The sequence below is a fragment of the Boleophthalmus pectinirostris genome, unplaced genomic scaffold, assembly GCF_026225935.1.
Source record: "Boleophthalmus pectinirostris isolate CB_2022bp ecotype Guang Dong unplaced genomic scaffold, ASM2622593v1 HiC_scaffold_14, whole genome shotgun sequence".
Taxonomy (NCBI): domain Eukaryota; kingdom Metazoa; phylum Chordata; class Actinopteri; order Gobiiformes; family Gobiidae; genus Boleophthalmus; species Boleophthalmus pectinirostris.
In genome coordinates, this window is record NW_026571047.1 from 5,229,283 (window position 1) to 5,247,255 (window position 17,973).

Below are 17,973 nucleotides of genomic sequence, written 5' to 3' on the forward strand. Positions count from 1 at the left end.
AATTTGAATGTTTGAAGACGTTGATTTTATGTGTAATACTTTAAAATACGTTATTTTAATAGATCTATGGTAATACGCTGTGGGATATGATATGTAGCATTGTAACAGTACCGCTTTTGGCACACGCAGTGTATTAATGAAGTACGAATGTTAAAATGTTGTAACAAACTCCACAGTTCCGTATGGTCCCATGCTCACTACGTCCTCATGTCTAAGCATAACATTGAATTTCAATTTTATATCTTTAAAATTAACGATGGGTTTTAATTTCATGTGCGTGTTATTTTGTGCGTATTATGTTTCTTCCTCAATAAAAAACAACTGATGCAACACAAATGCTTCAAAAATTCATTTTATTATTTTAATTTATTTACTTTATTTGTTGGTTTTATTTATTACAAATGCCTTAAACTATATTTGAAATTTGGAGAGAGAAAAAAAAAATCAAATCATCAAAAAATTAGTTTCTGTTAGAAATGAGTATGTGATATTTTTCCCATTTCCGTTATTTGTAGTATAGTAGTATTAGTAGTATTTAGGACTGTAATGTGAATTTTCCCCTGTCCGTTTGACCTACAATAAAATCGATGATAAATTCTACAATAAGCGTAGAACTATAATAAAACGTTTTTATTATAGATCCATGGTTTGAAGTTAAAGGAAAAAATAAAAAAGCACTTCCTCCCGTTCTGCGCATGCCCACATCGTAGTAGAATGCGGATTGCAAAGCTAACAAGAATAGCTAGCTACCAAGCTAAAAACAAGGTTATAGTGGTTCCACTTTAAACACAGAAAATGTCCAAAACACACACACAGCCCTCATCGTCTTCGGCAGCAACGACCACCGGAGGAGCGTCCACCTCCTCCTCGCCTTCGCCCGCCGGGGGCTCGACATCTCCCGCCACCGTGTTGAACGTACAGCCCGAGAAACCTCAACATTACACGTATGTAGCCTGTTAGCTGCCTAGGCTAGCGAAACGTACACAATCTCACGTGTGCTCCGATTTACCGTTTGATCGTTATCTTTGGGTCTCAAAATAGTGTGTGCGAATCTGAGATATTATCTACAAAGCGACTGAAGTGTGCTAATGTGGCTGGGGATGTAAACAATGCACTGATCGGGGATAAAGAGGCCTACGGTACCACTGCAAGACATTCCTTTATATCTACCTAAACAAAGGCATAGTTACTCTTTTATCTTGTTCATAATATTAATAAGTGCAAAGTTATGAATAAGTTTGCAGTGAAGTGGCTGCGTTTTGTGCTCTCTGTGTCTGTAAAAAAGCATGTAAAACACTACATAGCTGCACTGTTGTTTACTTTTGGCAGAGGTCGATAAAAGCACATAACAGAGCAGTAAACATTACAATATGAGTAGTATTTGTCAAGTTCGACATTCTTATTCATAGTTAAGTGACAAAACGAGCAGATATAATAGTAGGGTTGAACCATGATTTGCTATGTATGTTTTACTAACGTGATTCTGGTCAAAGTTTAGAATTAGACTTAGACTTAGACAAACTTTACTGTCCACAAGGGAAATTATTTGGATACAATAGTTCACATATCACAATATAATGTAATAACAAAGAGAAAAAATATAAATGGTAATAATAAATTCTAAATAAGTAGCAAAAAAGATAGCAAGAGACAGGTGTCAAAATAATTATAATAAATAAATAAACATAATTATATAAATATATATGTTAGGGCTGTGCAATTAATTGAATTTAGATCGCGATTTCAATTTGTGTGTCAAACGATCTCCAAACTGCTGAAAGCTGAAACTTTTTATTTTGGGAATTTTTTTATATGAATAAGTATATTTATTTTATTTTTTAAATATAGAGACTGTATAACAGTTGGATATATAGATACATTTATGTTTTTCTATGCTTTATTCCATATTCAAAGTATATTTTATTCATTTTATGTTTTATACTTCTCAAAACTGCTCTAAGGTACAGATTTGCAACCTATATATATTTTCAGTTTGAAAGTTTTGCGTAAATTATCAGTAACAAAGTGGGGGGGGGGTTTGAGCGAGATATGCTGAATAAATGCATTATGTAACTAAAAAATATATCGTTTGAATAATCATGATTTCAATATTGACCAAAATAATCATGATAATGTTTTTTTTTAGACTATAGAGCAACCTTAGTATATGTACATTTTAAAAGCGTTCAGAAGAACTAAATCCCATTACAGAACATGTTTGCACAGATTTAAACTACTGGGTTAGTTTTATATGCAGAATAACAAGTCATATTTTGTTTCTTCTGGAGGAAATTGTGGGACTTGAAAACTTGCAGCATTTGTGATTTGCCACTTCAAGTAATTCAAATCCATCGATGATTCCTGCTGCCCTGGATAATTGTATTGTTTTGTTTTGCAGATATCTAAAGGAGTTCCGGACGGAGCAGTGCCCTCTGTTTGTCCAACACAAGTGTACACAGCATAGGCCCTTCTCCTGTTTCCACTGGCACTTTCTGAACCAGAGGAGGAGAAGACCTATGAGGAGGAGAGATGGAACCTTCAACTACAGCCCAGATGTATACTGTACCAAATATGACGAGGGCTCCGGCACTTGTCCAGATGGAGATGAGTGAGTGGAGGAGTGCTGTTTTACCATCATTAATGTGCTGTCTTTTCTGATATACATATATATATACACTAACAGGAACACTAGGGTTGGGGAAAGGAGTCAAAGTAAAAGTAAGACCATATAGAACAATAACAAATTAGTAATGAATGTTTGCAATATTGACAAAAATCATTAGACCAATATTTTTTTTTCTCCCGGTGACAGTAATTGTAGTATACTAAAGCATGCAAATGTCGAATGGGCTATGAAATTTACCACACTTCAAGTTTGTTTTATTTTTAATCCCTCCTGCTGCCTTTAAAATGTATTGTTAGGACCGTATACAGAATATATTACTAATATATTCTAATTTTGCAGAGATCCAACACTGACTTCAATATGATCTGTTTTTTATATCGCTTCCACTTTTAGGTTGCAAAAGTCACATTACACCAATTAGTTTTAGTTATTGTCAGGGTTGCCATATTTTCAGAGAGCAGCAAACGATTAAGTGTTGAATCAAAGCCCAAAACAAGGAAGCCCAAGATACAGGACTAGTTCCTTTATCTTTATCTTGTATGTCGCTGCTGAGTGAAACGGAACTGAAAATAAAAAGCAAAATTTGCAAGTAACTTTCCAGAAAAAGAATCCCAAAGTTACTTCAAAGTATGCAGTTCAGTACTCCGTGCCCAGACTAGCTCATTTAAGTAGAATTAGAAACTTAATTTATATAAGTGTAAAATTGCCTCCATTTTCTGTCACAAGTTTCATTTTAGTAAAATAGTTAAACTAATATTTTAGCAGAAAATGCATACGTTTTCTTTAATTGTATAATACTGGGTAGCATAAAGAGTTGTGTTTTTACAGTGCTTTAGTTTATTTCCATTTTAACACATGTAGATCTAGAGAGAAGGATATTCATGATCGACTTAGAATGTGTCCACTGTGTGTGACCACTGTAGCAGACAGGACACACCTCTGCTAACGACTCTTAGAGTCCTGTGTGAATAGAGTGTGATGGCTCCTCTATGTGGACATTAGCACATGAACAAAGTGGGACTAGACTTTGCGGGACTTTTTGGAAAGAGCCATTTGAGATGTAAACAGTTCTTTTCCAGCATGTTAAAACTGAAGGGGCAGTCCTTCTGATCTACTGGTGTGTGCTAGTGAAGTAGAGATATTTAGCATATTAATGTCACTGGTACAGGGCTGCTTGAGATGTGATAACTTTAAGGAAACGTACAGTGTCATGTTAAAGTGGACATACTATAAAAAAAATTGTCCTGAATTTGAGGCTTGAGTGCTCCAAAAATGATTGTTTTCACCTATTCCCTATCCCTACCCACTCATCTCTACATTTTTCAACAGTACAAACAAGTAAATGTCGACAGCTTGCTACAGTGTAATGCCCTGAAGTAAATGTATTTGCTTCTGTTTTTCATCTTAGGTCAATATACATTTTTTTTAAACCGTGTCAATATTTCCTTTTAGTTCAATAGCACATGCAGACACACCAAGAGGACAAGTTTTATGAATGATGACTGAACTTAGGTAATATTCAAAACTAAGAATAAAATTAAGGATAAAATCTATGTAACATGTTTTTAAATGAATGATTTTAAGGTAAAATATTGTTAATTATTCACTGCATTTAGGACACCAGTCAAAGGTCCAGACACATCCTCTCATTCAAAATGTTTTTTACTGATTTTTACTTCTGTCTACATTTGATATGCACACAGAAGGCGTCAAATATATGAAGCAAGATATATGGAATTATGTAGCAAAGAATTCAACATTTTTTCTTCAAAGCAAGGGGTGGCTACGCTGAGGATCTGAATATAATTTTATTTTTTAAATAGTAATTAAATTAACTTTGTTCTTTTGCTACATAATTCCATACATCTCGTTTCATATATTTGATGTCTTCTGTATGTTTTGTATTGGTACATATCAGTAGTAGGTTCAATTATCATATTGCAAAGGCTGTAATTATAAAGGTCATTTTATGAGGAAAAATTTAAACTTTTAAGTCTAGGTCTTTCTCTGAAGTTTATGGAATTCCTGTGGTTAATTTCTCAATCTTCACCAACAGGTCAATGAAACATATTTTACAATGACTCCGTCTCTTACCATTTTCCTACATGTGAGTATTGCCTTCATATCTGTCTCTCTGTCAGATGCCCGTTCCTTCATCGGACAGCAGGAGACACAGAACGCCGGTACCACCTGCGCTATTACAAAACAGGCTCATGTATTCACGAGACGGACTCCAAGGGCCACTGCAGCAAGAACGGCTCCCACTGCGCCTTTGCCCACGGCTCACATGACCTACGCAGCCCTGTTTACGACATCAGGTACACACATGTATAACAGCCATCCAATCATGATGACATTCGAAAAGCTATGGGGATGTAGTGGTGGATCAAGTACACTATGTTGTTAAGTAAAAGTAAAGATACAGGAAGCTAAAAATACATACATTAAAGTATCACATGAAAAAATGTATAATACTAAAGTACTCATGTTTCACACACACAGAATTAAGCATCTTGATAAAGAATTCTAGATTTCTGCTTGTTTAGGGGATAAGTACAAGTCTGGTTTGGTCCTGGCCTTTTTCTAAAATAACTCCTTAGTAGTCCCAAACCGTAAAGAAACCTTCTTTTTACTTTTCAGTTCCATTAAAAAAAATATATTCTTAAATGTAATGTAGTCAAAGTAAAAAGTATGCACTTCAGAATGTACTTAAGTAAAGTATAACTACCTAAAAATATTAAATCCAGTACTTTCACTAAGTTGTTTGTGTTGTAGTTTTGAAGACCCAGCCCAGCTTGTGCAGTCCTTTGAACTCTCAATAAACTTTGAAAAAGAAGCTACTTTTTGTACTATTGACTGCTAGAGTATTTCCTGATGTTGGAAAGAAGAATATTAACTGTTTGCTGTTTCCTACCTTTACTGAAGAAAATAAGAATAATTCCTTGAAATACACTTAGACTTAGACAGACTTTATATGATTGGACACAGTAGTTGACATATCACAATATATTACAAAAACAAAGAAAACAACTTTTATTCACACAGATTTAAAGGTGCATTATGTAACTTTTCTGGTGGAGGGTCTGCTGCCTGCTCATCTCCATGGAGATGCTGTTGATTTTTCCTGGAATGTTATTTTCATACCTTGAAAAACGTGTATACTGTGGAGCAGCCTCTCCATAGATCTGACTTGTAATTTAGCCTACAAGTGTCCCCTGCTTGTCTCAACAGAGATAGATGTGTAAAAAAATGGGGGGAAATAGTCATTGTTATCAGGCCACTGTATATAACAGTTGTAACAGTCATTGTTGTGTATTCCATCAGGGAGCTGCAGGTGATCGAGTCTCAGGGGGGCTCCGGGACGACAGAGGGGGCAGGAGGAGGAGGAGGAGGAGGAGGAGGGGACGGCCAGTCAGGACAAGCAGCCAGCACAGCCCTTATAGAGAAGATACTGAGTGAAGAACCACGCTGGCAAGGTAACCGCTTAGAGGTCTGCAGCAGCAATCACGACTGCATTCAGTACAAAATGTCATATACTGTGTTGTATGATAGTTTGTCTATTATGTGACATTAGAATCAAAATGAAACTTTCTTGATGTTGCTATGGGATTGCTGAGTGATGATGTCACTTCCGGGTCCAACCAGCAACTTCACAGCTGACTTCTAGCTTTGCTTTTGTTTCTTATACATTAAACAAGAGACATTGACCATGTTTACATGATGTTTTTTAATTCCAAATTAAATGTTGTGACTTAAATAGTTTGAAATTAGAATATTCTCCTTGAGTTTACATGGAAATAATAATTCCAAATTGAGTTTTACATGGAAAACGCTTTAAATTGCCTAAATTGCCAGTTTAAAACTGCTCAACGTCTGGGGGTCGGGAAGGGTTCTGATTGGACAGGAGCGCACAAACATATTCATATTTACATCTACTGGAAGAAAACACACACTTCAGCTGCTACCGGCTTTTTGTCATCTTGGTTTGTCATTACGCCACGGACATGAACATGATACAAAGTTTTTTCGCAGCCTTTTCGATGATAATTAAGCAGTAGGTCGAGAATTCCATAATCACGCTATGGATCGCGTCAAAAGGATGACCCAACAAGTATGCGCTGAACGACCAGAGTTATTTTTAAGAGAATAAATGTTTACATGATCAAGGAAAAAAATGAATTCAACTTTAAAATCAGTATAAATCACCCACTTACTTCAAAATTAAGTTTAATTCCGAGTAATCATTTTATCATGAAAACGTGGCAAATTACCTTTCAAAGGTGTTAGTTTAAACATAAATTCTATGCATGTGCGTATGTTAATAATGTAATAATTATCTAGCATTTTCTTTCTGCCTTTTAAATTCTTAGTATTTGAATTTTTGGAACATTTTATGATATAAATGAATGGATGAGTATAATGAACAGCCTTAGCAGAACAATAAGCTACAGCAAGTTCTCTATTTCAGTTTATTGATTTATTTTTTAAACTATAGATTTTCTTATGCACTTTTGTACCATTTCTCATTACAGATAACAACTACGTCCTGTCCCACTACAAAACCGAACTGTGTAAGAAACCTCCTCGCCTCTGTCGCCAAGGTTACGCCTGCCCCTATTACCACAACAGCAAAGACCGAAGACGCAGCCCACACAAGCACAAATACAGGTGACTTATGAGGATGATAAGATGTTGACATGTTGACATATCATGTGTGTGTATGAAAAGTTACACATTATGGCTTTATTTTTGCTGCTCAGAGCACTGCCATGTCCGTCAGTGAAGCAGAGCGAGGAGTGGGGGGATCCCAGTAAATGTGAGGGGGCCGAGGGCTGTCAGTACTGCCACACCCGCACCGAGCAGCAGTTTCACCCAGAGGTTTGTCCAACTCCTCCTGACCACACAGGGCCAAACGAGCAGAAGACACAAGATACATTTAAAACTTCAATGAGAAGACTGCTGTGCAACCACTATATTTACATGCACTGATAATTCATATTATTTGAGTATATATTAGTATTTAGTCATATTAAGTCATTTGTATATCACTGATGGGAGGTATATAAAAAAAAAATTAAATAATCTAAATGGTTGGTTTGGAGTTATAGATCCTATATTAGCAATTCCAGGTTCAGTTGATCCAAATGATTCTGGTGTAGGTGTATGGAGTTTAAAAACACCTGCAACTCAGCTTAAATATGCAGGGTTTGTGTGTTAAACATGTGTGCGTGAAACAAAACACAACTCAAACAACATTATAACAGAGATCAGAAAATAGTATAATATGGGATATTTAAGCTAAATTACAACCTACATTATATTGTCTATAGTAAAAATTACTACGAGCAGCTACAAAAAGAGACAATTAAAAATAAAACAAGCTTGCAGTTAAGGGTGTAAGTGATATTGTTGTGTTTTTTCAGAACAACAGAAACACTATTTTTGTGTAATCATTGGACTTCAAACCAGACTACAAATGTTATTGAATTTGATAGATGATATTGAAGTTATTATTTTGGGGAAATATCAAGTTATATTGCCCGCTCCCATCGATGCTTGCAGCTGATGTCATCAACATTCCCTGGGGCATGACGCTAACTTGAAGCACAGCTGTATCTTAGGCTTGACTCTAATTTGAGCTTTATTTTAACACAATCTGACCTTCCCTAGACCTTAGTTAATAAACACTTAAATCTCGACCATGAACGTATGATCACTGACTCCTGAAAATTTACTGCTTAAATCCATTTTGTATTTTTCCTTGAGTTTTCAAATGATCTTAAAACTTATTTGGCTGTCTTTGCTAATGTGTGTATTCTGTCCCCATGGTTACTGGTTAACATTCCACCTAATACACATACATGAAGAACACCCCTGTGTGATATCACTTCAAAGTATCAGTTGTACATAAATACATATACATTCTTTGTAATAGTTAAGATACAGACAAGTTTTATGGAATAATTTGTAAGGTAAGGCAAAAATCCTATGTTATGTGTGTAATGACTGTAACCTATGTTCTTGTAGATCTACAAATCCACAAAGTGTAATGACATGCAGCAGTCTGGCAGCTGCCCCAGAGGACCCTTCTGTGCCTTTGCCCATGTAGAAAGTAAGTCAAAGTCCTCTGGAATTGTATAAGTAAGAAAAAGCCTCCTCTCACATGGTCGCAGATTTTCAGAGCGCAACAAGCCTTTGAGAAAAGCTCAATACAAGCGACCCGAGCCCTAGTTCAACGTTATGTGCATCTCATTTGCTGTAGTTTATCTGTGACACACATCGTATTAGCATATTTGGAAGAAGATAAATATCTAATTGCAATTAGTAATCTGCAAAATACTTGACAGACATAAATGCTTTGGAAACATGATTCAATTTGGAAATTTGTGAGCTTCAAGATTATTAACAATGTGCCTCCTCCATCACTCTAAAGGTTTGTCACATTATCACCTGAATATATGACCACAACTGCAAGGTCCACCTGCAGCGGCCAGTGCAGCACCTAAAAGAAAAACAGCTCTAGGCCAAACGGCATTCTCTTTCCAAACTAGAACAGAAAGGAACAAATTACCAGCACATATGAAACTATGTAAAGACTAAAAAAGTTTAGTGCTGAATTAAGAACATAATTTTTTAACAATGCAGAATTACCAACATTAACAACTCAATGATACCTGATTAAGGGCACACAGGGATCAGGGTGGGAATGGGATAGAGCAATTTAATGCTAGTGTTTTTTTTTTTTACTTTTTGTATATAGATTGTCTCAAGGACTGCAGATGGAAATTAGAGTCTCATACAATGCATCTCTTCAGTGTTTTTAGTTATTTTTTTGATTAATGTCTTGTACATGGTCCCTGTCAGATAAACTAAACAAAAAATAATAATCTGACAAGCATTGTGATTAAATTTGCAATTTATGTTTTAATAATAGGATTCTGTTCAAAGTTCACATTTTCTCTAACCCCTTCTGCCGTCCCTGCAGAGCCTTTGGGCCCGGAAGACTCTCCAGCCTCCTGCCCCACACCCGGCTCTCCCCCTGCGCCTCGACCCCCGGACCCCCTGCCCTCCCTGGAGCCACCGTCCAGCCCCGGGGGACTCAGCGCTGGGCTCGGGTCCGCAATGGACCACTTCTCCCCCGCCATGGGTTCCTTGCTCCCGGAGCAGGGGCTTCTGGGTAGCGTAGTGTCGCTGTGTGAGGAGGTGGGCGGGGCTGATGTGCTATCTCCGTGGGCAGGGGAAGGCGGCTACGGAAGGGCACCTGGGTTTGAGAGGGAAGATCAGGTGAGTGCTAGAAACAGAATGAGTGAATGTTTAAAGTGCATATGACAGGTTAGTATACCAATTTCACTACAACATAGTAATAATCATTGGATTTAAGATTGTACTCAAAAACTCACCTAGTTTTTTGTGACAGTTCAGTATTTTGGCATAGGGCCTAATTTCCTAGTGAGTCAGAGTGTTGGAGACGTGTGGAGACACTTTTTAAAATATTCCACCCAGTCCTTGTATTTGCAGAGTTCTCTGGTGCTAGACTAGTGCATATCAATGGTCATAGTTCTCCTGCCACTAAAAACAGTCTTACCCACTCCACAAAACACCCAAAACAAATCTATTATTACACCAGAGTGTCCATGTAAATGTCTGTGTTGATAAAATAATGTTTGAAATAAAACTAACTTTGCATTGCCTGACTCCTCACATGTTGAGGGACTATTTTCTCATATATCAGTCTGCCGCTGCTAAGTTTTCTGTCAGGAAGTATGACTTGCTGCATAAATGAACTCAGCACTACTTCCTGTTATTCTGTACTTCTTCTCAACAGTTTTTTTTTTTTTTCCACAAACTGTCACTTACCAGATGTAAAACTACACTAAATATTGAATACTATCCCACCAAACTTGAAAACTTGTCATATGCACTTTAAATGTACGTTGTGTAACTTTTCGGGTGGAGAGTCCATCAAATGCTTTTCACCATGGAGAAGTTATTGTGTCATCTGGAATGTTTCACAGTAGGGCCAAACCAGACCAACTCACAGGCAGAATTTCTAGGTATTTTTGAGGAAAAAAAAATCCCCTGTAATTGAATAAATGTAAGGTAGAGCTGTTTAATGTCATACTGTGGAACATTCCGGGCAGAGCAATGACATATCCATAGAAACAGCAGGTGATGGGCCTCCAACCAAAAAGTCCCATAGTGCACTTTTAACTGTGGTTGCACATTTGTGGTTCCAGGCCAAGCAGAGGGGCTTTGCTCTGGAGCGCAGCAGAGACATGGCCTCAGGGCAGAGCAAACAGGTGACTCCTATCGGTTTACCTTTATTAGAAGTTATTATTTTATGTACTTTGTTTATGAAGTTTACAACAAAACATCATCCAGTGCATACAATTAAATAAGCATGGCTGAAGTTGAGGAGCTTGAAAAGGATTAGACAACAAAAATAGTAACAGTTTCAACAATTTCAACGTAATTGGGTAAAATTTCTCTTGCCCCAGTAAAGATGTTACTGCAGGATCTCCGAGGGTCAAAATGAGATGCATCTGCCTACATCTAATTATAAACCGTTTTTTATCTTCTGTGAACCAAGAATTAAGGCAGATGTGCTGTTAGCATTGCCATGACGTCAAAACTCCGCTCTGATTTTGGAAAAAGCACTTTATAAACTCATCACAGTGAATAATTAGGATGCTGAGAATGCAATAGGAAAGTAGAAAATAACTTTAGACTACTGCAAACTGTTTGTGTCTTTTTCACCTCTTTAAAAATTGCTATTAAGTACTGCGCATTTAAGACACAAGTTTAAATAAATAAAAATGTACTCAGTTTTTATTCTACTTTTACTGTATAAAGACAAAATCCCCTTCAAGTTTTTTTGAAATCAATCAATTATATCTGTAAAGGTGTATCTGTACTTTACTTATGTACATTTAACCGTGGATACATTTTACTTTTACTTCATCCAACTGTACTTTCCACTCCACTACATTTTAAATCTGGACTGAAAAGTACTTTTTACTTTTCAGTCCAGTCCAATGGTTTGAGACTGGCTGAAATGGCTGAGACTTATTTGTAGCACATTTTATTTAAGTTAACTATATGATTTGGAGCAAATTAATCATTAAGAAATCAGTTGAATAACTTAAAATCAGCTGAATTCTTCAATGTTCAGAAATCTCTGCAAGATACTTTTACTTTTTACTCATAAAGTACATTTTTAAACAGGTACTTCAATCATTCAAAAGTATAAGGTAAAGTTGGATTATGAACACATGTGCTCATATTGTAACGTGTGGCCTGTTGTTCAGGACCTGTTGGTGTTTTTACCCGTTGGTAGCCCCCTCAGTCTCTCCTCCAGTATTCCATCCAGTCTGGCAGCCACACCGCCCAGCCCTGCTCCCCTGGGACCCCCTGGACCCTCCTTCTCCTCTGGGATGAATGCCAACGCCCTGCCCTTCTACCCCACCAGCGAGACTGTCGAGTCTGTAGTTGGTAAGGGCTGTCCTGTTTTCTAGCACCATTTTAAACATACACCACATGCTCGTCTCTATGAGGATGCTATTATTTTTGCCTGGTATGTTCCACAGTATGACGCATTAACTCTTTCCCCCATGAAGACGACATTTGACGACCCCCCCTGTTCCCTTAATGACGACTTTTGACACCTCTGTATCGCTGTATCACTAAAGACGTGATTTGATGACCTTTAGAAATGGCTCGGTTTTTCACATTTAAACAGAGACTGCGATAGGTAGGGGCCACTACAACCCACACTAGGCTGACCATTAGGATTCAAGGATATGTTTTCGCCGATTTTTTTCCGAAGTTAATCGAAATAGTGACGATTGTAGCTTCCGGAAAAAACACAACACGAAACACGTGCAATGGAAAGATCGCGGCGCTGCGGCGCACAGTTTTAGAAATAATGAGGAGCGGACGTATTTTATGGATAAGTTTAGAGAAAATGACTTTTATAGATTTCAAAGTGATGATGAGGGTGATTATAAAGTGGAAAACAGCGATAGTGACGGACTTACAGAGAGTGAATCTTACGAAGATGAGAATGCAGCTGATGCATCTGTATGGAGTCCTGCGATATCCAAACAAACTATCCGGGCTTTATACTCGATTATGAACCAAAATTGCCCTGAAATCACTCGTGGAAGTCTGTTTTCTTTTATGCAAGTATGCTCTATGTGAGCCCTAGTAACATATGTATGGGTTGTTCCTAGTAGGCGTCCAGGGGGGAAAGAGTTAAACATATCTGTCTCCATGGATACTAGCAGGCGGCATCTCAGGGACAACTTACAGGTCTCTTGTATGAGGAAGCGATCCCACTCACAGTAAAAAATGGTATTTCTGAGCCATAACAAAGGGGGTTTCAGAATGATCTCATAGGAACTCACTGTTTATGTCCATGGAGACAAGTGAGTGAATTTTCAGTACAAAGTTACACATCAGATCTGTGGAGAGGCGACCCCACTTACAGTAAGAATGCATGTTTATGAAGGTGATTTTGAGAAATAGAAAAAAATATTCTTGGGCTTCAGATTGATGGCAAATTAGGACTGTTCCAGTAGCAACTCACTATTTATGTCCATAGAGATGAGTGAGTTTCTTTTTAGTACAAAGTTACACTTTAGATCCGTGGAGAGGTGACCCCACTCACATTAATAAAATGCATATTTATCAAGGTATTTCTGAGCAATAAAAAAGGAGGTTTCACAATGATCCATAGGAACTCATTGTTTATGTCCATGGAGACGAGTGAGTGACTTTTCAGTGCAAAGTTACACGTAAGATCTGTGAACAGGTGACCTCACTTACAGTAAGAATACATGTTTATGAAGGTAATTTAATAGAAAAAGAAAAAAAAATTAAACAAAATATTATATCTTTTGAAAAAGTGGTTAAAAGTCCTCAAACTGTCAAATAGAACAATGTAAGAGAGATACATTTGATTTCATACTGTGGAACATTACTGACAAAGCAATAAGTTGTCTATGTGACGAGCAGGTGGCGTACTCTGCACCAGAAAAGTTACATAGTGCATCTTTAATAGCGTTTAAATGAAAGGTTAAATGGTTGTTATGTTGTGCAGAATCCGCCTTGGATGATTTAGACCTGAATGATTTTGGTGTATCAGCGCTGGAGAGGAGTTTAGAGAGCAGTGTGGGGGTCATGCTCGGTAATATTTTGTCATTTTTCTACACATTTTACAGTTCCACCTGTTCAATTCTGACATATTTGTTTTTATGTTTTGCTCCAGGAGGTAGCCAGCTCCAGAGTTCAGCTCCCGTCAATATTCCAGGCTCCTTTAGTAGCTCTGCCCCCTTTGGGTCGCCCTCACCTTCGCCACCAATCAGGGCACACGCTTCACCGTTCTTATCATCACATTTATCTAATCCTGGCCAATCTGATAGCCCGTTTCTAGGACCGTCTCATAGCTCTTTAGGTTTGTAAATTCATTTTCTAAAACTATTGTCTATAAACCATAGCTGTTCTGAATTATATCTGTGCTGTCTTTTGTAATTTAGTATTATTTGTGTACAAACTGAAGTAACTTGTCACTAAAATAACTAGCCAAAAAAGAAAACTTACTTTAATGGATGGTGGGAATTAGCAAATGGTAAAATCTGCAATTATGGCATACAATATTTATTTGGTGGGCTCTGATTGATGGTTCTGATTTGGTGGGCTCTGATCCTTTGCTTCTGCTCTCTGCAGGTTTGAATGGTATGAGTAGCAATATTTGGGAACATTTCCCGTCCGGGCAGGGCTCTCCTGGGACCCCTCCGACACTCCTGCCCTCGGCCCCGTGTCCTGAGACTGTGAGACTCAAACAGGAGCTGGACGAAGCCCACCGAGCGCTCAAGCAGTGGGGCCACAGCTGGAGGCACACGGCTCAGGTGTGTAAAGTGGATGAGAGTGTCACATGACACTAGAGGGAAGGTGACATCAAGTATATTAGAGTGGGGATGAAATGAGGAACAAACATCAGATCCACAAGAGCTAAAGCTTTCAGTGTTAGATCAGCAACGTGGTGTAAAGTTTAGATAGAGATTAATGTGGGTTAATGGGTTAATGGTTTGGGTTAGTTAGGTTAGGCAAGTAGTAATTATTTTAAAATGAAACCAAAGCATGTCAGTGTAATGCCCCCCAAAACATGGCACCCCAGCATGAGTGAATGTGTGTGTGAATGTTTGTTGTATAAGGGTTTAAATGTTTAAGCTAAATGATATGAATATGTATTAGAAAAGCAGCAGCTCTGGGTATAAAGAAAACAAACTGAATGTAGTAGCAGCGTGTGCCTGGTTGTGTTGATGGATGTATGAATCCCAAACAAAGTCTCTGTGAAAAGTAACCACGTTTCTGTGTGTGTGTTCTTAGTCGTGGGCAGCCATGAAGGCTGAGGCAGAGGAGTCCAGGGCCCATGCGGCACGGTTAGCCATGGAAGCAGAGAGAGCCAAACAGGCAGAGGAGGAGGCACAGAGACAGGCCTCTCTCCTCCAGGAGGCCCTGGAGAGCCTGCGCAGAGGAGAGAACCCTCATCTAGAGGTGCACCAGCTGCAGCTGCTGCACAGGCTGCCCCTGGAGTCTGTGCTGAGCCTGCAGGCCCAGCTCTGCAGCTGCCTACATGCTGTGGAACAGGTAAACACTCGCTCTGCTTACAAACTGGTCTCCACTAAACATGTAAAACTGCTCTTATGGGCCTTTAGTTCAGAGCCCATTTCAGTGGAAGAAAACAGTAAACACCAACATTTAATCAATAGCAATGAATAATTGTCAGTAAAAACAAAATGTTCATATTCTCATGGTTGTTAATTAGAGGACAGGTTTTCCTTATGTAATCTTCTCATGTGTCATCATCAGTTACTTGGTGTTTTCACTATGAACATGAGTAGCACGGCCATGTATCATCCTGATGATCACTCTGATCATTTGCCGTGAGACTGCAGGCATTAGTAGTTCTATCAGGTCATTGGAAGTGTTTAACCTGTCTCTATGTGTGCCCCTGTGTGTTGTGTGTGTGTCAGGTGGTGTACCGTAAGCAGCGTCAGTGCTGTGTGTCCTGTGGGGAGCCGGGCTCTCAGTCTCTGCCCTGTGGACATGGACTGCAGTGTGAGAGCTGTTCCTCCTCCACAGAGTGCCCCATGTGCCCCGAACACAACCAGGAGCAGAAGCAGCAGCAGCAGCCCCCTCAGCCCCTCTCCTGACCCCCCCATACACACCCCACCCGACCACCTCCACATGATCCACACCAGCCACGCAGCTCTTTTTATAACCACCTTTTTACTCACCACACTGGGCCGTGGCTGCCAGGTCAACTGCAAAGTCCAATGTACACTTTTACATCTTAGCTTCTTTCGAATTCCCAGTGTTACTCTTGGAACAGCACAACATTTGACTGTGCATTGTTCTTAACCAGCGACACTGTTTGTATCAACTTGTCATCATTTAAACAAATCTTAATATCTATTCCACTGATATTTCAACAGTGACTCTATCTAATCTTAAAGGGCCATTGCTACAGGATAATGTCTGCTTAGGTTTAGGTCATTCATAGTGAAGGTTATGAGTCCAATATAGTTCTCTACAGACTGCATTATGGGAGCATCTTGATAAAATAACATGATGGTATCAAAATGGTTTTGTCCATAAAAACGTTCATATATATTCTCCTGAATACAGACAATAGCTGTCCATAATGTGGTCTGTGTGTAATAACAAATAACCAAATAATACAACTAATTGCACTGATTTTGTAAAGAAACAATAATGCTTGTAGAGAATGGTTTTAGCATTAATAATGAGGTGAAAATAAGAACAGAAGGTTAAAGTTATGTGTGTGAATTCATGCAGACTATATTGTTCTAATGCTACAGCCAAAGGGGGCCCTCCTACCAGACACCTGGTAGCACTTTTGTGGACTTACATGTTTAATTTCATTTTTATATTACTTAGTTTAGTCTAAATGAAAAATAATGTGTTACAATAACATATTTAAATGTAGTATTTGTTTTGTAATACAACAGACGGCCTCTGTTAATACACTCAGGTTTTCTCAAGAAGAAAGCATGTTAACACAATCAAGGCAAATGTACTCAAACTTGTGTAGTCTTTGAAATTACCTTTTTTACTTTACAATTTTCATATACATTTAAAATACACTTTGTTTTTCTGGCTCTTGTTTTCAATGAATATGTGACAGTTTAATCTGCCAAATCTTGACATTTGTAGTAATCTTTGACATTTCACTTTGTGTCAAAAGTAGGCTAATATATATTATATATATATAACTCTCCATAGTCCCGTGCTGTCATACTTATCTGTTGCACTGAATAGAGAAGCATCAGTCAGGACACAGCGGCAGATGTCAAAGTGTTTCATGATCACTGTGATGTAACTTCAAACTGTCCACCACACTTCATCATCACCAGTGTTTGCCTCTGAGTGGAGTTCCTTTGTTTTTGGTACAGACCAGTCAAATAAATGGTATATTTTTGGAGGAACACGTGTTGGTTTTCTATCAGGGTTGGTTATTTTCTTGGGACTGTTTCTCTCTTAAACGGCGCTTCTTCACAAACATCTGGGCCTCACGTTCTCCTTTCCTGGTCTCCAGCAGCTTCAGAATGTTGTCCTCTAAATATCAATAACATATGTCTGCAGTCAGTCTGTGATTGAGAACTTGGTGTACCACAAAGGTCAGTGCTGGGATCAACACTTTCCTTAAAAATAATCCACCATTATATATTTCTTACAACCTCTATTAAACATGCTGATAAAAAATGTATTTTATATATATAATTATGTATCATATAATTATAATCTAAAATACAAAATGAAATGAGTTCGGAAATCATGACCCTTTACCAAAAGTCAATCATTTTAATACAATTTCTAAAGCAAAGTAATAAAGTTTCTATAGCAGCCTTGTCACTATTTAAATTGCATCAAAATTGGAACTACTGCAGATGGACAGAACAATATGTAACTGCAATCTACTGTGACCATTTGATGGCATTAAAACACAGCAAATTAAAGGTACTGTCCAATTAGTCTTTTTCACATTACAGTCCCTGACAAAAGTCTTGTCGCTTATCCATTTTGTAGAAACAAAAGCTTATAACCTGACTTTAAATTAATCGATTGGTTTTAGAAATGTCTCATATGAAAGCTAAAACCCTCCCAAATTATGCTCAATATACTAAAATAAATTTGCTTCACTGAAGAAAGATTGATCATTTAATGAACACAGAAAGGTCAGATTTTGGCAAGACAAAAGTTTTGTCGCCTACAGAAAATTTAACAAATAATTTACTTCAAATACAAAAATATGTTGCATA

General features: G+C 37.9%; 2 protein-coding genes across 8 annotated transcripts in view; one reads left to right on the plus strand and one right to left on the minus strand.

The window, feature by feature from the left end:
* The first annotated feature begins 704 nt into the window (after positions 1-704).
* On the plus strand, positions 705-17,139 carry unk (unk zinc finger). The gene is made up of 15 exons (XM_020919212.2): positions 705-944; positions 2,399-2,608; positions 4,768-4,944; positions 5,951-6,102; positions 7,159-7,294; positions 7,387-7,504; positions 8,654-8,738; positions 9,612-9,910; positions 10,864-10,926; positions 11,935-12,118; positions 13,728-13,814; positions 13,896-14,081; positions 14,354-14,535; positions 15,017-15,277; positions 15,664-17,139. Exons 1-15 carry the CDS (start codon positions 796-798, stop codon positions 15,841-15,843), a joined length of 2,469 nt encoding a protein of 822 aa, XP_020774871.2. The 5' UTR covers positions 705-795; the 3' UTR covers positions 15,844-17,139.
* unc13d (unc-13 homolog D (C. elegans)) overlaps positions 16,738-17,973 on the minus strand; it is a 30,192-nt gene continuing 28,956 nt past the window's right edge. For all 7 annotated transcript variants that reach the window (XM_055150307.1, XM_055150306.1, XM_055150304.1 and 4 more), the window contains one exon: positions 16,738-17,269. In XM_055150307.1, the coding sequence (XP_055006282.1) occupies positions 17,157-17,269 (113 nt within the window). In that variant the 3' untranslated portion in view covers positions 16,738-17,156. The remainder of the gene's footprint in view (positions 17,270-17,973) is intronic.

Excerpts from the sequence above, each read along its gene's own strand:
- unk (XM_020919212.2), top strand. The coding sequence starts at position 796 with ATGTCCAAAACACACACACAGCCCTCATCGTCTTCGGCAGCAACGACC. Across the intron at positions 10,927-11,934 it reads CCTCAGGGCAGAGCAAACAG|GACCTGTTGGTGTTTTTACC; the intron begins GTGACTCCTATC and ends CCTGTTGTTCAG. Across the intron at positions 14,536-15,016 it reads GCTGGAGGCACACGGCTCAG|TCGTGGGCAGCCATGAAGGC; the intron begins GTGTGTAAAGTG and ends GTGTGTTCTTAG.